The sequence below is a fragment of the Zingiber officinale genome, chromosome 1A (assembly GCF_018446385.1).
Source record: "Zingiber officinale cultivar Zhangliang chromosome 1A, Zo_v1.1, whole genome shotgun sequence".
NCBI lineage: Eukaryota > Viridiplantae > Streptophyta > Magnoliopsida > Zingiberales > Zingiberaceae > Zingiber > Zingiber officinale.
The window spans coordinates 155,217,828-155,234,202 of NC_055987.1; the positions used below are offsets into that span (position 1 = coordinate 155,217,828).

At 35.7% G+C, this 16,375-nt stretch overlaps 3 protein-coding genes and 1 non-coding gene across 5 annotated transcripts; 3 read left to right on the forward strand and 1 right to left on the reverse strand.

The window, feature by feature from the left end:
- Positions 1 to 3,832: 3,832 nt before the first annotated feature.
- TRNAV-AAC lies at positions 3,833 to 3,906 on the reverse strand. The gene has a single exon. It is a non-coding gene; the product is annotated as a tRNA-Val (tRNA).
- Positions 3,907 to 4,856: 950 nt separating this feature from the next.
- Positions 4,857 to 8,601, forward strand: LOC122038101 (ADP,ATP carrier protein 1, mitochondrial-like). The gene is made up of 4 exons (XM_042597683.1): positions 4,857 to 5,010; positions 6,322 to 6,846; positions 7,426 to 7,797; positions 8,021 to 8,601. The coding sequence occupies exons 2-4, from the start codon at positions 6,340 to 6,342 to the stop codon at positions 8,315 to 8,317; spliced, it is 1,176 nt and encodes a 391-aa protein (XP_042453617.1). The 5' UTR covers positions 4,857 to 5,010; positions 6,322 to 6,339; the 3' UTR covers positions 8,318 to 8,601.
- A 296-nt stretch (positions 8,602 to 8,897) lies between these two features.
- Positions 8,898 to 11,958, forward strand: LOC122038099 (serine--glyoxylate aminotransferase-like). Of its 2 annotated transcripts, none has more exons than XM_042597681.1 (6): positions 8,898 to 9,053; positions 9,952 to 10,221; positions 10,469 to 10,753; positions 10,928 to 11,294; positions 11,375 to 11,585; positions 11,678 to 11,958. In XM_042597681.1, the coding sequence occupies exons 2-6, from the start codon at positions 10,017 to 10,019 to the stop codon at positions 11,813 to 11,815; spliced, it is 1,206 nt and encodes a 401-aa protein (XP_042453615.1). In that variant the 5' UTR covers positions 8,898 to 9,053; positions 9,952 to 10,016; the 3' UTR covers positions 11,816 to 11,958. The 2 variants fall into 2 exon arrangements, with proteins under 2 accessions (XP_042453615.1, XP_042453616.1); XM_042597682.1 differs by having other exon boundaries at positions 11,375 to 11,614; positions 11,678 to 11,819.
- A 138-nt stretch (positions 11,959 to 12,096) lies between these two features.
- On the forward strand, positions 12,097 to 15,263 carry LOC122038102 (small nuclear ribonucleoprotein SmD1a-like). Its single transcript, XM_042597684.1, has 4 exons — positions 12,097 to 12,251; positions 12,342 to 12,418; positions 14,759 to 14,950; positions 15,037 to 15,263. The coding sequence occupies exons 1-4, from the start codon at positions 12,238 to 12,240 to the stop codon at positions 15,096 to 15,098; spliced, it is 345 nt and encodes a 114-aa protein (XP_042453618.1). The 5' UTR covers positions 12,097 to 12,237; the 3' UTR covers positions 15,099 to 15,263.
- Positions 15,264 to 16,375: the final 1,112 nt, after the last annotated feature.

A 16,375-nucleotide genomic window follows, 5' to 3' on the forward strand; every position in this document is an offset into this window, starting at 1 on the left:
TAAACTTAACTTAATTAATTTCAAAATTCTTAATTAATTTCAGAAGTCTTAATTAATTAATTTCAAAATCATAATTAATTTTTAAAATCTTCTCAAATGATTTTCAAAATCTAATTATTTTCAAATATTAATTCCAAAATTAAAATTAATTTCTAATCTTAATTAATTTTAAAACCTTAATTAATTTCTAAACTATAATTAATTTCAAAATTTTAAGTAATTAACTTTCATATCTAATTAAGTTTTAAATATCAATTAACTTTCAAATTTAATTAATTTTCAAAGTATTAATGTTAATTGATTTTCAAAGTATAATTAACCTTCAAAATCTTAATTATTTCCAAATGTTAATTAATTCTTAAAATTTAAATTTACACTTATATTTTAAATTTTGAAATTCAAACTCATTCAAAAGACAAACTTAAGTTTTTAAATCTCAATTTCAATATTTCTAAAATTTAAATTCTAAGTCGAACTTAAATATTCTTCGAAATTCAATATTTTGAAATCTAGAATATTTTTAAAATTTAATATTTTTGAAATCCAAATTTAAAGTCAAATTTAAATTCAAAATTCTCTAAATTTAAGTTCAAACATAAACATTTTCAATATCTTTAAATATTTATAAACTTAAAATTAAGTTAAAAATTAACTTAAGTTCATCTCACACAAATTCATAAGTTGAACATGTTTGATAACTTAGAAAGGGTGAGATGGAAAATTAAAATAATAAATAATTACTTCTATTTTAAACTTGTATTTTTATTTTGAATTTTCATGCATGGACTCTAGGACACCCTAAAATATATTTGACATTAATTAAGGGGGCATGAAAGAAAGTTAAAGCATTATTTCTTTTTCAAAATTTTCAAAATTAATTTTTTTTTAAAGTTAAAGTTTTTTTTAAAAGGGAATTCATTTTTTTTAAATAAACATTAAATATTTCATCAAGTTCAAATATTTTTGTATATAGAAAAATAAGTCTTTGAAAAAATATTTTTCACTAAGTTTCAATGTACTTAACTAAACTTTTCTTAAAAATATTTTCAAAAGTTAAGTACTTAATAAAATATTTTTTAAAATATTTTTCAAAGAAATCATTTTCTGTGCTAAGTATTTTTAGAAGAAAATCTTTTTAAAGGTAAATGTTTTATCAAAATCTTTTGAAAAGTTAAGTACTTAACTAAGTTTTTAAACTAAGCTTTTATGTTATTTTTTTTTAAAAAAAGCTGAGTACTTTTAACTAAGTTTTTTATTAAAAACTTTATAAAGTTATCCTTTGTCAAAACTAAGCCTTTATCAACATCTTTTTAAAGATAAAGATTTAACAAATTTTTATCAAAATTTTTTTTAAAACTAAGTACTTAACTATGTTTTTTTTTTTTTTAAAGCTAAAGCACTTAACTATTCTTTTTATCTAAATCTCTTCAAAAACTAAGTCCTTAACTATGCCTTTTATCAAAATTCTTTTTCAAAAGCTAGGTACTTGACAAAGTTTCTTAAAAATTTAAGAATTTAGCTAAGTTTAAAAAAAAAATACTACCCTTCAGAGGGAGCTTCAAGTTAAACAGATTAAAAGCTAGTTTTAGTTACACAGATTAAAAGTTAATTTTTTTTACATAGTTCTCTCTTCTTATATTTTTTTTTATTTATGTCAAAAGGGGAGAAAATAGTTAAAGTTAAGTTAAGAAAGCATAAGGGGGAGTTTTTGTTACATGTTATATTTTGTTTTACTTATGCTCTTACTCTTGCTTAAACTACTTTTATTACAGTTATGTTTTATTTAACTTTGAACCAGGTTGTCATAATAAAAAAGGGGGAGATTGTTGGTGCAGGGAGCACCAGACGATCGAACCTGAATTTTGATTATGTCAAAGGGTCCAAAGTTAAGTTGTCTTATAATCTAACAAGTTTGATTGAGCTCGCAGAAAAGTCATAAGTTGTCTTAGGCAAAAGTCCTAGTGGATTCTAGGCAGGTGAAAACCCCTAGGGGGTGGTAACCCTAGGTCCTAGGGGGTGGTAAACCTAGGTGAAGAAAAGTCCTAGCTGCGGTTAGGCAGGTGGAAAATCCTAGGGGGCGGTAACCCTAAGTCCTAGGGGGTGGTAACCGTAGGCGGAAAGTCTTGACGGGTAGAAGGCTTCGGGAAAAAACCCTAGGGTCGGGTACTCTAGGTGGAAAGTCCTAGTGGTCACGGACCAGGTGGAAGACTGAACGGGTTGTGGAGTGAATGTCTAGCAGAAAGTCCTGGAGCCTCGGGTGTTGAGCAAAAGTTTAGTTGGTTTGGAGGACCGGTCTAACAATAGGTAAACTCTCTTGAGTGGAGTATGTGAGGGCGCATTCCTCGGTGAGGGGACAGTAGGCATCAGTTCGACCTAGTGTTTCCGGATGGAAATCCAAAGTCAGAACCAGACAGTCCGATGACTGCCAAATTTTTATATTAATATTGTTTTATTTGTGCTAACTCTATTTTGTAGGATATGTTTTGTATTTTGTACTAACGTATCTTGTAGGGAGTGAAAAAGAACTAAAAGTCAGGATGAACAGTGTCCAAGGCACCCTCCATGGAGCTTGGAGGCGCCTCGGGTGCCTTGGCCTAAGCAGCGCAGGAAGCAGGTCGAGGGCGCCCTCCATGGAGCTTGGAGGCGCCCTCAGGCGGATAAGCTGCGAGCAGTGCGGAGCTCATCCACACACGGCTGACTCGGGGCTTGGAGGCGCCCTCAACGACCTACTTAAGGCCGGTTCGAGCAGCAACAAAAACATCTCGAAATCACAATCTTCCTTCCGTGCTTTGCTCAAAGAATGATCCAACAAAACTGTAACAAGACTCCGACGACTAGAAGCTTCAAGTTTACTGTTTTCCGTTGTCGGTATAATTTTTATTACTGCTTTAATATTGTACTTCAAATTGTAAAGAATTCTCGAACTTATAGTGATTGTCCATCAAAATCGATCAACGATTGCGGACCTTGAAGTAGGAGTCGTCACAGGCTCCGAACTAAATAAATCTTGATGTTTGCATTGTTTCTTTTATTTCCACGGTGTATTACTCGATAGTTTTAAACGAACGTGAAAGCCTCGAGCGCTATTCACCCCCTTCTAACGCTTTCGATCCTAAAAAAAATTTATAAATACTTTGGACCGATAATTTTAAAAAATATATTTTTCGCAACCCTTTAGTTAAGAAAGATCGAGAAATAGAAAATATTTAATTATCAATATATATTCTTATCAAATTAATATCTAATATAAAAAAATAAATTATTTTTTTTACGAGCGATAACCATACTAATTTAAGGGTGTGCGAGGACTAGTTCAAATTAAAAGTTTTGTAATGTTGAATCTATTAGCTTTAATTAGTGAAGCTATTTTGATGAAATTGTTTGACTAAATGAATTAGCTCTATTAAATTATTAACTAAAATTAGGTATTAATATAAAGCCCTGATTTGTATAAATTTATTAGTTTTAAAAATAAAAAAATATGTTGAGATTTAGGTTACATTCTGATTACCAATATCAATGTTTTTAATCGGTTAATTAATTGCAAAATACCCGATGTTTTTTTTTTATATTTGTTAGCTTCGACAACACCACCGGAAAATCGGCCCAAATAAGAAGCAAATTTGTCGGCCTATTATAAAAATGATGTTGATGCAAAAGAGTAAATTGGCGTCGCCCGGACTCGAGTCGGAGACCTCAGTGTGTTAGATTGACGTGATAACCAACTACACCACGACACCATATTAGTTTTTCTGATATAAATAATATATTTGATATAAATAATATCTCACATATACCTCCCATCATAAACAGTTAAAAGCAAAAAGCCAAATAGCGTCGCCCGGACCCGAACCGGAGACCTTCAGTGTGTTAGACTGACGTGATAACCAACTACACCACGACACCATGTTCCTTGAAGAACGTATTATAAATAATATCCTATACATAACAACCTGGGCTCATTAAAAACTATAAATAAAAAATTGACTTTAATTTTTAAGATTCACAGAACAGTTGTCCTCTCCTCTTTTGATATTTGTAGACAATGACAGAATTGACTTCTAAATTTATGAATAAATAAATAGAGATAAAATAAAAAATTTTTATCACTTAAATCATCATCCAGTTTACTGGATCCAATGTATTACTCAATACATCTCCACGGCGCATGGCAGAAGACTCAGACTAACATTGAAGAACTCTTGTAAATTTATATAAATGAAGTCTAACCATATTTGGTTTCTTATTTTTAATCTTTTCAATTCATGCAAACTTTTAAATATAAAATTTTCATCTTTTTTTCATACTTTTTTTGGTAAGAGATTGTTATCATTAATATAATATAGAAACTCACAAAAGTCAGTTTCAAAAATTATTATTTTTAGAATTATAATTCCAATCAAAGTTCCTGGAAAAATGTGTATTATGGATTATCCTAATTGGAAGGTGGATGCTTAATGTGGGTAAACCCAAAGGGAAAACAAAGTATTACTCACCATAAATTTTCTTTTAGCAAAATTTTAAAAAACCATTTTTTTATTAGCATTAAAGAAAATATTAAAACTAAAGCACTCTATCATATATATCTTATAAAAAAAAATTATTATAATTTTAATTAAGTCGATAAAGATATTTTAATATAACAAAGTGTAGCAATTTTATTCAAATTAAATTAATTTAATTTCACTACTATCACTAAATATATTGAAAATAAGTTTTTTTTTTATAAAAAAAAATATGATAAGATATCTTTTTTAATATTGTTTTGAAAACAAGAGGACCAATCCGCATGGCATATTCTGAAGGACTCCCACATCTACCGTCTGTATATCGCACCGCATACCTTTCTCGTGCGGGCGCGCTCGTACAGCGATTGAAGCGATCAAGCACACTTCCCGTTAAATAGACGCAGGGATCATCACGGTTTCTTCGTCCACGCTTGTTGCCAAGAGAAAAGCGGCTTCTTTTTCTCGAAGAGAAAGAGGCGAACGGAACCGGCACTTCTAAAGGGTAGAGTTTGATCTTTGTTTTTGTCTCTATTTCGGTGTAACTCGTCCTCGATTTCCTTATCACTTGTTTGATCGATCTGAGTTTGTTGATTTTTTTTTTCACTTTCCTTTTTATTGCCCGTCTTTTTAAGGTTTTTTTTGTTGTATATCACTTCCAATGAGGTATCCTGGATCCTATTCTGTTATTTTTTTTATAGATCGATGCGTAATTCGCAGAAGTAGGGTTGGATCTGTAGAAAATCAACCTAATAATTGCCTGTGTATTTTTAAGCTTCTTGATCTTACTGGTCTGCTATGTTTAACAGAGTAGTGTTGTGTAATATCTCTGAATGTTTGTGCTTGCCAAGTTTGATCCAGTTTATTGTAATGTTTTTCGGGGCTCTAATGGTTATTGGTTCAGCTACGCGTGGCTTTTCTTCTGCTGAAGACGTGGCGCATCTGATGATGTAGCGCGTTGGGGGTATATTACATAGGCCAAGCGATTGCATTGATTCGGTTATGCTATATAATATGGAGCGATATATTGTTAAAAACGAAATAGAATATTGAAACTAAGGAAATGATCTGCTTTTCTTGTGGGGATGAATCGGTGAATGTTTCCTCACCACAGCCTTAACCAGAAAGAGCATTATGTTGATTGTCTTCCTTTTTTAGATTTGAAAATGTTCTCTGTTTATTTTATCCATGTTCAGCTTCATTTGAATTTTACTTGTAAATTGAAGCAATCCAAATGAAACCGTTTTGCAATGCTGACTAGTATGTCTTTGACAGGCTGAACAGCTAACAGGCTATTTGCTATAACCGTTATATTGTTTACTAATGAGTGTCTTGGTTACAACACTTATTTGATGATTGTAACATTGTGTGAAATTATATTGTATTACTAAGTGATGAAATCAGTATATTGGCAATGATATGTTTTTGTACTTTAGCTGATGTCATATTGCTTTGTAAAATCAACCCAAATTATGGTCATAGCCATTTACTAAATGGGAAGTCGCCGAGTTATTAATCCCATATCCATACCACATTTCCATTACCCGAGGCTTATTCTATCTATCTGTCATTGTTGCCACTTCAGGTGCTCATTGAACTTCCATGTGTCAGTGGGTCTATATAACTGAAATATCATATTTCATCTTGTTGTTCATGATTGTATACCCATTGTAGCTTGCAGTTGTTTTGTTAGGAATATTGAATATGTTGATGGTTCCATTTTTGTTGTAACTTTAATTTGTGCAAATAAATAGTAGTGGGATTTCGGTGGGAGCCTTGAAAATTATCTGCTGACTTTGATAGTGGATCTGTGTAGGCCATTAACTAGCAAGACATGGCAGATCAGGTTAATCAACCGACTGTTATTCAGAAAACTGCAGGGCCGCTCCATTTTAGACCCAGGATTTCTCAAGATGCACAGGCTCGCAACCGCAGCTTGTATAGACCTAATTTATATGAAAGACAGTTCATGACAGCAAACCACATTTATGGAGGATTTCAGAAACCATCTATACATGCCTACACTAGCAGCAACCAGTCACCTGCCTTTACATCCGTCTCACCGGTTTTTGCTCATGCTCCTTCGGAAAAAGGGTTTGCAGGCTTTGCAATTGATTTCCTTATGGGGGGAGTTTCTGCTGCAGTTTCCAAATCTGCTGCAGCGCCTATTGAACGTGTGAAACTGCTGATCCAGAACCAAGATGAGATGATCAAGGCTGGTCGTCTCTCTGAACCTTATAAGGGAATTACAGATTGCTTTGGCCGTACAATTAAAGATGAAGGTATTTTATCTCTATGGAGAGGAAACACTGCCAATGTCATTCGTTACTTTCCCACTCAGGTAAATTATGTGCTTATGCTGCATATAAATGCATTAGTTTGAGAAATTTTATTCAGCACATCTTTGAATCTGTCTATTTAGCATGTTGGTTCTTTAAGCATTTAGATACTCATTTTTGCTTTTCATAGATATAAATACTAACAACACATTGGCTATTGATAAATTTGTGTTCAATACCAGATATTCAAGGAAATGTGAATATCATCTTTTATGGTGGTTTACCTTCAGAAAATTTCTAACTATTAGAAAAATTTTCAGCATCATAGAGATTGAACTAATAAACTGTTGTTTCTATGGGAACTGATAATTTCTTTTATCTGCTCGATTTCATGGCTTTCTTACAAGGAGTTATAGCAACACGATGGTCAGAGAGTCAGTCATAGTGTCCGTTCATCCATTTTAACTTCAACTTAAAATTATGACAGTTTATTACCAAACACTATACAGCAGTGAGCATGATGATGTTTGGAATTTGATTTCTTATGTCTTCTGATATTCTTGAGATTTCTCTCTTTATCTCTCACCTTTTTGTATTATAGAATTTTACTGCTTCTTAACAGAGAATATAATGCTTGGCAGGCTTTGAACTTTGCCTTCAAAGACTACTTCAAGAGGATGTTCAATTTTAAGAAAGATAGAGATGGCTACTGGAAATGGTTTGGTGGCAATCTTGCTTCTGGTGGTGCAGCCGGTGCCTGTTCCTTGTTCTTTGTGTACTCTTTGGACTATGCCCGTACACGTTTAGCAAATGATTCCAAGGCTGCAAAGAAAGGTGGAGAGAGGCAATTCAATGGTCTGGTTGATGTTTACAGAAAGACCTTGCAATCAGACGGCGTTGCTGGACTCTACAGAGGATTCAATATCTCATGCGTGGGGATTATTGTCTACCGTGGTCTTTACTTTGGAATGTACGACTCTTTGAAGCCAGTGGTTCTTACTGGAAATCTGCAGGTAATATTGGGATTTTCATACATTTGGTCAATACTATCCTAGATTTTATCCAGACTAATCTACTACTATTTTGCTCTGAAATTGGATGTGATTTAAACCAGTCTCTCTCCTATGTATAACACTTGAGGTGTTTATTTTGTTCCCGAAGTGAGCCAGAAACCATATGATTTATGCCATTTTCTTCTACTTGCTGTAATCTTACACTGCATCATAATGCCTGCAGGATAGTTTCTTTGCAAGTTTTGCCCTGGGTTGGCTGATCACCAATGGTGCTGGCCTCGCTTCTTATCCCATCGACACTGTCCGAAGAAGAATGATGATGACCTCCGGTGAAGCCGTCAAGTACAAGAGCTCTTTGGACGCCTTCTCTCAAATACTGAAGAACGAAGGCCCCAAGTCCCTGTTCAAGGGTGCCGGTGCCAACATCCTCCGGGCCGTCGCCGGTGCTGGTGTGCTTGCAGGCTATGACAAGCTGCAGCTGATTGTTTTTGGAAAGAAGTACGGCTCCGGTGGCGCTTAATGTGCCTAGCCACATGCTGCTTTTCTCTCGCAAGCCATTGGTTGCATTCCCAATAATTTTTTAGTTAGCGGGAGATTCTCCCTACGATTTTCTGGAGTTTTGTTCTCCTAACACCTTGATTATGGTTGCTTTGAGGAAATTGCGATGGTGGCGGATAAGGCTGCCATGCATGACTATTTTTCTTGGCCGCATACAAGAGATTAAACTATTATCAATTATTCCTACTTTTCCTGGATAAGTTATTGTTCAGGAATGAATTAATAATAATAGACGTTCTTCCGTCATTCTAATTTAGCAGCAAATTTTGAATGCCGTGGAAATGCTTAATCACTCATTGGTTCGTTTGTTCCAGTGTATTGTATCAGGTTAGAACTTTTGTCCCATTGGTGGGAAGGCATCGACATGAACTTTTGTCTCAATTTCTTGATTTTTTTTTTCTTTCATTTGTTATCTTTTTTCAATTCACGCTAATTAGGAAGGACATCGGCACAAGGAAGCTGTGGTCAGCATTCCTCAAACGAGCAACGCCACAGTTTATACAAATTAAAACTCTTCCCTTTATCTTCTCTTCCCAGGAGCACACTTGTTGTACGCCTCAGGATTCCTCTTATCCACCGCGCGTGGCCCAGCTGACACCGCTGTGCGTTGGCGCCTCTCCGTCACTATACAAACTGAGCCACTGCTCTCACCTCACCTCACCTTCTCTCGTTCCACGACGGGAAGAAGTAGTTCGAAGGTACGCAACACAGCATTAATTCTCTCTCCTTCAAACTGTCAAGTATTGTTACAAGCTTTTCTTGATTCAATCCTTTTTCTTCTCCAACAGTTTTTATAGTATAACTATGAAATTTTTTTGAAATAAATTGGTGATGAGAGATATCACTTGTCTAAGGTCATAAATCATTCAAATACTATGTGCCAAGGAATAAGAAAACCCAGGTTGTGATGTCCTCTAAACCATGAAAAGGTAATAGATGGCAGTACATGTAAAAACCAAAATAATTGAAAATCAATATGTAGAACATATAAGAATCATATAACAAACTTGTGCAGGATGCAGGATTTGTATATCTTTATAAAGATGTTTTAAATTCTCAATTCCGCTGAAATCTTTCTCCATATTGAAAGAGAACTTTGTTTTCTTAACCAACCTTTACATTCTTAAAATGAAAGAAATAAACAAATAGGTTTGGAGTTGGAAAGTTTTTCTTTAGTCTAGAGAATGATTAATTCTCTTTTAGTTGTGAATTCTTATTTGATAAATTACACAATTATCATTTAGATATAGGTACTGAATACTTTTTTCTCGTTCTCTCGGGGTGGTGCGATGATTAAGACATGGGGTGTTGCCACATGAGCGAGCGAATCGCCTTTTGCCACATGAATACTTTTTTCTCAAGAAAATAAGCTTAATGGCCATAGTTCTATATGTTAGCTGAGAACTTTGTGATTCCCTCAGATGGAAACAAAAATATAAGCAAAGGATATATTTTTTTTTGGAGGTCCAGCTCTAATTATTGAAGTATGTTTTGAACTTTAATATTCTTTTGATCTTTTCTTGGGCAACTAAGACTGCATATACTAAACTGGAGCTAAGAAATGAGACACTTATCATCCCTTTTGTGTACTTTCAGGTGTGCTCATAGCAGTCATCTGGGCATAGTCATCCTTCGATCGCAAGAAATTCACTGGAAAGAAAATGGACTTCGTCTATGGACCTGGGAGGAACCACCTCTTTGTTCCAGGACCAGTTAATATTCCTGAGCCAGTGATACGTGCAATGAACAGGAATAATGAGGATTATCGCTCACCTGCAGTGCCTGCATTAACAAAGACTCTTCTAGAGGATGTTAAGAAGATCTTCAAGACGACTATTGGAACACCATTCATTATCCCAACAACAGGTATGCTTTGATCTCGCTTTAGACATATTCGATTTATTACATGCTTAGACTCTTCTGGGTAGGTTTGTGACTTTTGTTCTACTATGTAAGCAGTTTTGCCAATGACAAAATTTCATTTTGGGATCATGCTAACCTTGATGGCCACACAGAACTATGTCAAATAATCTTTAGACATTTATAATTATAACTTGAGCTTTGATTGTTCAAACTTGCAATTTGTTTCTTCTAATGAGGATCTTTGTATCAGGTACTGGGGCTTGGGAGAGTGCACTTACTAATACTTTATCGCCTGGTGATAAGATTGTGACTTTTCTCATTGGACAATTTAGTCTTCTTTGGATCGATCAACAAAAGCGCCTTAATTTCGATGTCAATGTTATTGAGAGTGATTGGGGACAAGGTGCCAATCTTGACGTATTGGCTTCTAAACTGCAAACTGATTGGTCTCACTCAATCAAGGCTGTGTGCATTGTTCACAATGAGACAGCAACCGGCGTTACCAACAATTTGGCATTCGTAAGGAAATTGCTTGGTATGTCAAACAATCTAGTAATCAGAATAAAAAGCAAAAAATGCAAATAGAAATGCAGCATATTGCCAGATATTATCTTGATACGCAATATTTGAAATTTCAGTTCTTCAGGATTTCAATTTTACAGTTTTTGTTTCTGATAGATATATTTCCCTCGATGGTTTGAATCTACAGATGAGTACAGGCATCCTGCACTGCTCCTTGTTGATGGAGTCTCATCGATATGTGCTCTCGACTTCCGCATGGATGAGTGGGGAGTCGATGTCGCTTTGACTGGATCACAGAAGGCTCTTTCAATGCCTACTGGGATGGGAATTCTGTGTGCCAGTCCTAAAGCTCTCGAAGCCACTAAGACTGCTAAGTCTCTTAGAGTTTTCTTTGACTGGAATGACTACATAAAGTTCTACAAACTGGGAACTTATTGGCCCTACACACCTTCCATCCAACTGCTATATGGACTTAGAGCTTCCCTTGATCTCATATTCGAAGAGGGTCTTGACAATGTGATAGCCCGGCACAACCGGCTCGGAAAAGCAACAAGGTAAGCAAATAATAGCTGTTTACAGATTACTGTTCGTGAGCACAAGCTAAATCCTAGCTTTTGTATCAAAAAATTGACAGACTTGCAGTTGAGGCTTGGGGCTTGAAGAACTGCACACAGAAGGAAGAGTGGTTCAGTGATACTGTCACTGCTGTGGTAGTTCCCTCTTACATTAACAGTTCGGATATCGTGAAGAGAGCTTGGGAGAGATACAACTTAAGCTTAGGATTGGGCCTCAACAAAGTAGCAGGCAAAGTGTTCAGGATAGGGCATTTGGGCAACCTTAACGATGTATCCTATCGATTACCTTGCTTCTAAATGTAAGAGTTTAAGATTTTTGGGACAAATTAACAGACCTAACTAAACATTTTTGAGTTTTGCAGATTCAATTGCTGGGTTGTCTGAGTGGTGTGGAAATGGTACTCAGAGATGTAGGATACCCAGTCAAGCTAGGAAGTGGAGTTGGTGCAGCAGCTGCTTATCTGCAGAACACTATTCCCATGATACCTTCTCGGATATAAGAACAATAAGAAGTCAAATTGTAAGAACAATGAACTCCTTAATTCTCAAAGTAAATGTATATTTGTGAATTACACTATCTCTGTATCAATTAAACTTATGTTGAAAGTAATATTGACACAAATGAAAGAGCAGTATCGTTGTTCTTCCTCAAAAACTTCAAAACTATGTTTGTTATGATTTAATTAAAACTAATTTTTAAAATAATAAAAAGCATGGGTCGGTTTCGGATTCAAGTTCAGCGAGTTTTATTACCGAAAGAAAACGAATCGGGTCGGATTTTCTTAAAGCTCCCTCCAAGCCGGCCCGTGTTCAGGCGTGACGGTTCTCTTTCCCCTCCCCGTTTAAAGAATAAATCGCCTGTCTCATTTCTTTGGAGCCCTAGAGCCGTCGTCGCCGCTTCTTTCACTCTTCCTGCTCCGAGATGAAGCTCGTCAGGTACCCTCTCTCTCTCTCTCTCTCTCTCGTCAATCTTCTTTTACTAATCTTTCTTGTTCCTCTGCTGCTCCCAAAAATTTTGGCTGCTAGGTTTTTAATGAAGCTCACCAACGAAACTGTCTCCATCGAGCTGAAGAATGGCACCGTCGTCCACGGTACCATCATAGGTACTCCTCCTAGTCCTATTCTCGTGTGAACTAGGGTTTTGGTGAAACCCGACGTGCATATGGATCTTTGGGCTTAGGGTTCAAGATGCATTTCCTCATATGCTTCTACCTTTTTATCCTTCGTAATTTTGCGTGTTACTTTGCATTTGGATATTGTGCTCGATTTATTTAATTTTTTTTTGTGGCCTGAAATTCGCGAATTTATAAGTTGGACTCCATGTTTGTAAGCCGGATTTGATGAACTAACTCAAGTTTGAGTTTTGTCATTAAGATTGTTATTAACGCTTTCGATGTGGCCATTTTTTTCCCTATTGAAAATGGGATGCCGCTAATCTTATTGTTTCTTCTTGTAGGGCTACTATTAGTCTGGGTGTAATTTGATTGACGCTATAAACTTAACCTCTTTGGACTCGTAGGACAGAGCCTCCATTTTTTATTCTTCATTTCATTTTATAGTTTAAATTCACTCTATTTCACCAGAAAATATTTGATATCTCAGAATTTTAGGCTATCGTGGGAAGACTACATATCAATCAAGAGTAAGCCGTTACCTTCTGTTGTTTATGTATTGAAGTTGGATCTCATGCTTCAGCATTGTATTCATTTTATAAGATTTTAAATACTCAATCATAGTCGGCTCATACAATTTTCCTTCCTAATCCATCCTAGACTATACAGATCTCCTGATTAGGTGTCTTTCCTCATCTTCTTTTCCATTGCCACTAGTAGCATATGTTGGCACAACAAGGGCATAGAATCATTCCATCTGGGAACTGATGCATGGGAACAGAACAATACCTTAAACCTTTGTCCTAGTTAATACTGACTTGATAAAATCAGTCTTGCTTAAAGACAGACACGAAGCATGTTCTGTGTATTCTGTAGTTCATTAACATGGAAGTTTTCTTTTATGTTAGGGTTAATATGCATTGTTTAGTGATCACTGCAAGTGATCACAGCTGGTTCAAATAAGTCAAACTCAACCAAATGGAAGATCATTTATTGTCTATTTAGTAGCTAGGCAACAATGAAAAGATGAGTTAAACTGTAGAAGAGAGAAGTTGGAGGAAGGAAAAGCAGTTTTGTGACGAACATTGTGGTCATGAAGCAGATAAAAAACACGCTGGTACTATTATTCTGAATTGAACTCTAGATATTGTCTGCGAGCAATGAAGCATAAACAATCAATGTGCTGCTTTAGACTCACAATATTATTCATTATTCCCCTTAAAATTTTGAATGACTAATGAAAGCACGAGCTACACTTGTTGATGGTCATGCCACACTGGATGTGCTCATTTTGCTGCATTCATCATCATTTATGAAACTATTTTAATGGCAATATTGGGGATGCAATTGGAGGAACCAATGTTCTGTTAACTTTGTTAGCACAATGCTTAGATGGTCTTCTAGGTTATACATCATTGCAGTTTCAAACGACATTAGGATATGAATTTTTGTTTGATTTCTTACATTTGTTTCTTAACCATATTTTCCAAAATTAAAAGCTACAATGGTCATTAAGCTTGCTGATATGCAATTTTGTAATCCTCTCTCCTTCTCTTTTCTTTCCAATCACTTAAACAGACCTAGTGTCTCAAAATTAACCCTTACAGAGATAACTAAGGGGGCGTTTGGTTTGCATTTTCCATGTTGTTCTCTATTTTCATTTTCTGAGAAAATGGAAAACACGTTTGGTTTGCATTTTCCACATTCATTTTCAAGAAAAAGAGAGCATTTTCTAAGAAAACGAAAAACGTGGAAAAGTCATTTTTCTGAAAAACGAGAAAATGCGGTTTTCTGGAAAATGAAATGAAAATGCAAACAAACTAAACACACCCTAAGCTTTCTGAATGATTGCATCATTTGGTTGTGGCAGAGATTCACTTTTGAGACGACCATAAAGGCTTGGTTGGTAATAGCAAAAATCATGTTTCAAATGGATGTAGTTTTTCTTAGTAAAATGTCTCTAAATCTCACAATTTTGTTGTCTTTCAATAAACTATGGAGAAACAAATCCTACATTCCAAAACACTTTTTTTTTTCATGTCATGTGTCAATCCACTTCCACATCTTATCTACTGCTTCTATATAGTTTATCTTTGCAGGTGTTTTAGTTTATTGCGTTCTTCCTTATTATCCTAAGAGTAGCTTACATGGTGTCTACATTCTTGTCTTAAATGGGCATAAAGCTGTGAACTATGACATTTATTAATATTGCATGATCATATTGTTTGACAATTGGTTGATGCAAATTCTGATTAGATAGGTTGCTAGCAGTCTTCAAATGTTTATTCATTTTGGTAGCCAGCTTAGGATATGTTTCCATCTGTCTTGTAGGTGTGGATGTGAGTATGAATACACACTTGAAGACTGTGAAACTCACAGTGAAAGGGAAAAATCCAGTTAGCCTTGATCACTTAAGTGTGAGAGGTAATAACATTAGATACTACATCCTACCTGACAGCTTGAACCTTGAGACTTTGCTGGTTGAGGAAACACCTCGGGTCAAACCTAAAAAGCCAACTGCAGGTACATTTTAAATTTGATCACCACCATCAATTGGTATCGGATCCATATTTAAGCTCTACCTTTACTGTTATCTGATCTTAAATCAGGGAGATCAGTTGGACGTGGTAGGGGTCGGGGACGTGGTCGTGGACGAGGGCGGGGGCGTTAGCAATATCAATTGCATCTCAAGTTTTCTTCTCAGCATAGGTTTCTTCACCTGGTTTATTCTGTCAATTGATTGTGGTGATTTTTGGTTGCATGCCTCAACTGGTAATACTCTCATGTTATATTTCATCACTTAATTTAGAAGATGAGGCATTATCGGTTCTTATTTTACAGTCTGCTAAGTTTTGCAATTTGAATATACTGCGGGATTGCAACTGTATTCCTTCTTTGTCTTAAGATGAGCACACACTTCTGCAGTCTCGTGTTTCATCTTTGTTTTTTTCCCCCCTTCGTATGTCTTCTATTCTAATGAAGTAATCTAACTTAAAGATTAAAAATTTTGCAGCTACCTTTTCTAGTCAAATTTGCTTCTGTTCTCTCTTCTAGAAAATTCCAATCTCAACTGTCAATTTCTTCTCAGAAGCTCCCCACATTCTCTACAATTCTCCTGCAAGCAGACAGACAGCACTTCTCCCTTATGAATCTCTCTCTTCCCCACAGTCAATTCCAATCTACATCTTCCCAACTCCCTCTTCTCAAGCCATGGACAAACTCTCTCTCACACCTGTTAACTCATCTTCTAGAAGAAACATTGGTCTCGCAACGTCGTAAGACTCCACCAAGACGCAGAGTGAGATTATGCCACTCTGCCTTCATGTGGAATCTCCTCTTTGCATCGCAATGCTTTCTTGGTTTCATAGTATATTAAATCAGATAAAATTAACTCTCTTCTTTGTTCTTTCCGTTTTTCTCATTGTGGATAGCAGTGAAATGTTTGCTTTAGAAGAGATTGGAAAGAAGAGTGCCATGCTGCTGCGAATTAACCTTGACTTGCACTTCACCACCTTTTTCTTCTCCATCTGGTCACCATGATGCCCTCGTCAACTTTAGAGTTGTAAATTTAAAAAGGTTAGGAGGTTCGATCAACTATAGTTGGTCCTATATATAGGTCAAAAGTATTCCTTTCAAGTGGTTGAGTTGTCCACCGATGCTCAGTGTTACCAAGCCGAAACCACCAAACCATCTACAATCATATCACCTCTCTTTCTTCAAGTTTAAACAAGCCTATCCGAAAAGAACACATCTCAGGCTTTCTGCAAGTCAACAACCCCTTCTACTCCTCCCTGTTTATAGTTTGCCCACTTTTCCTTTATTTCTTTCCATCTCCTTCCATCGGTCTGAGATGTGTTTCCCTACAAGGTGTTGCTGCTTCATAATCTTGCTGGCCGCGGTGATCGTCGCTATTGGTTTCGTCTTTGGGTTTGGCATATTTTCCAACGG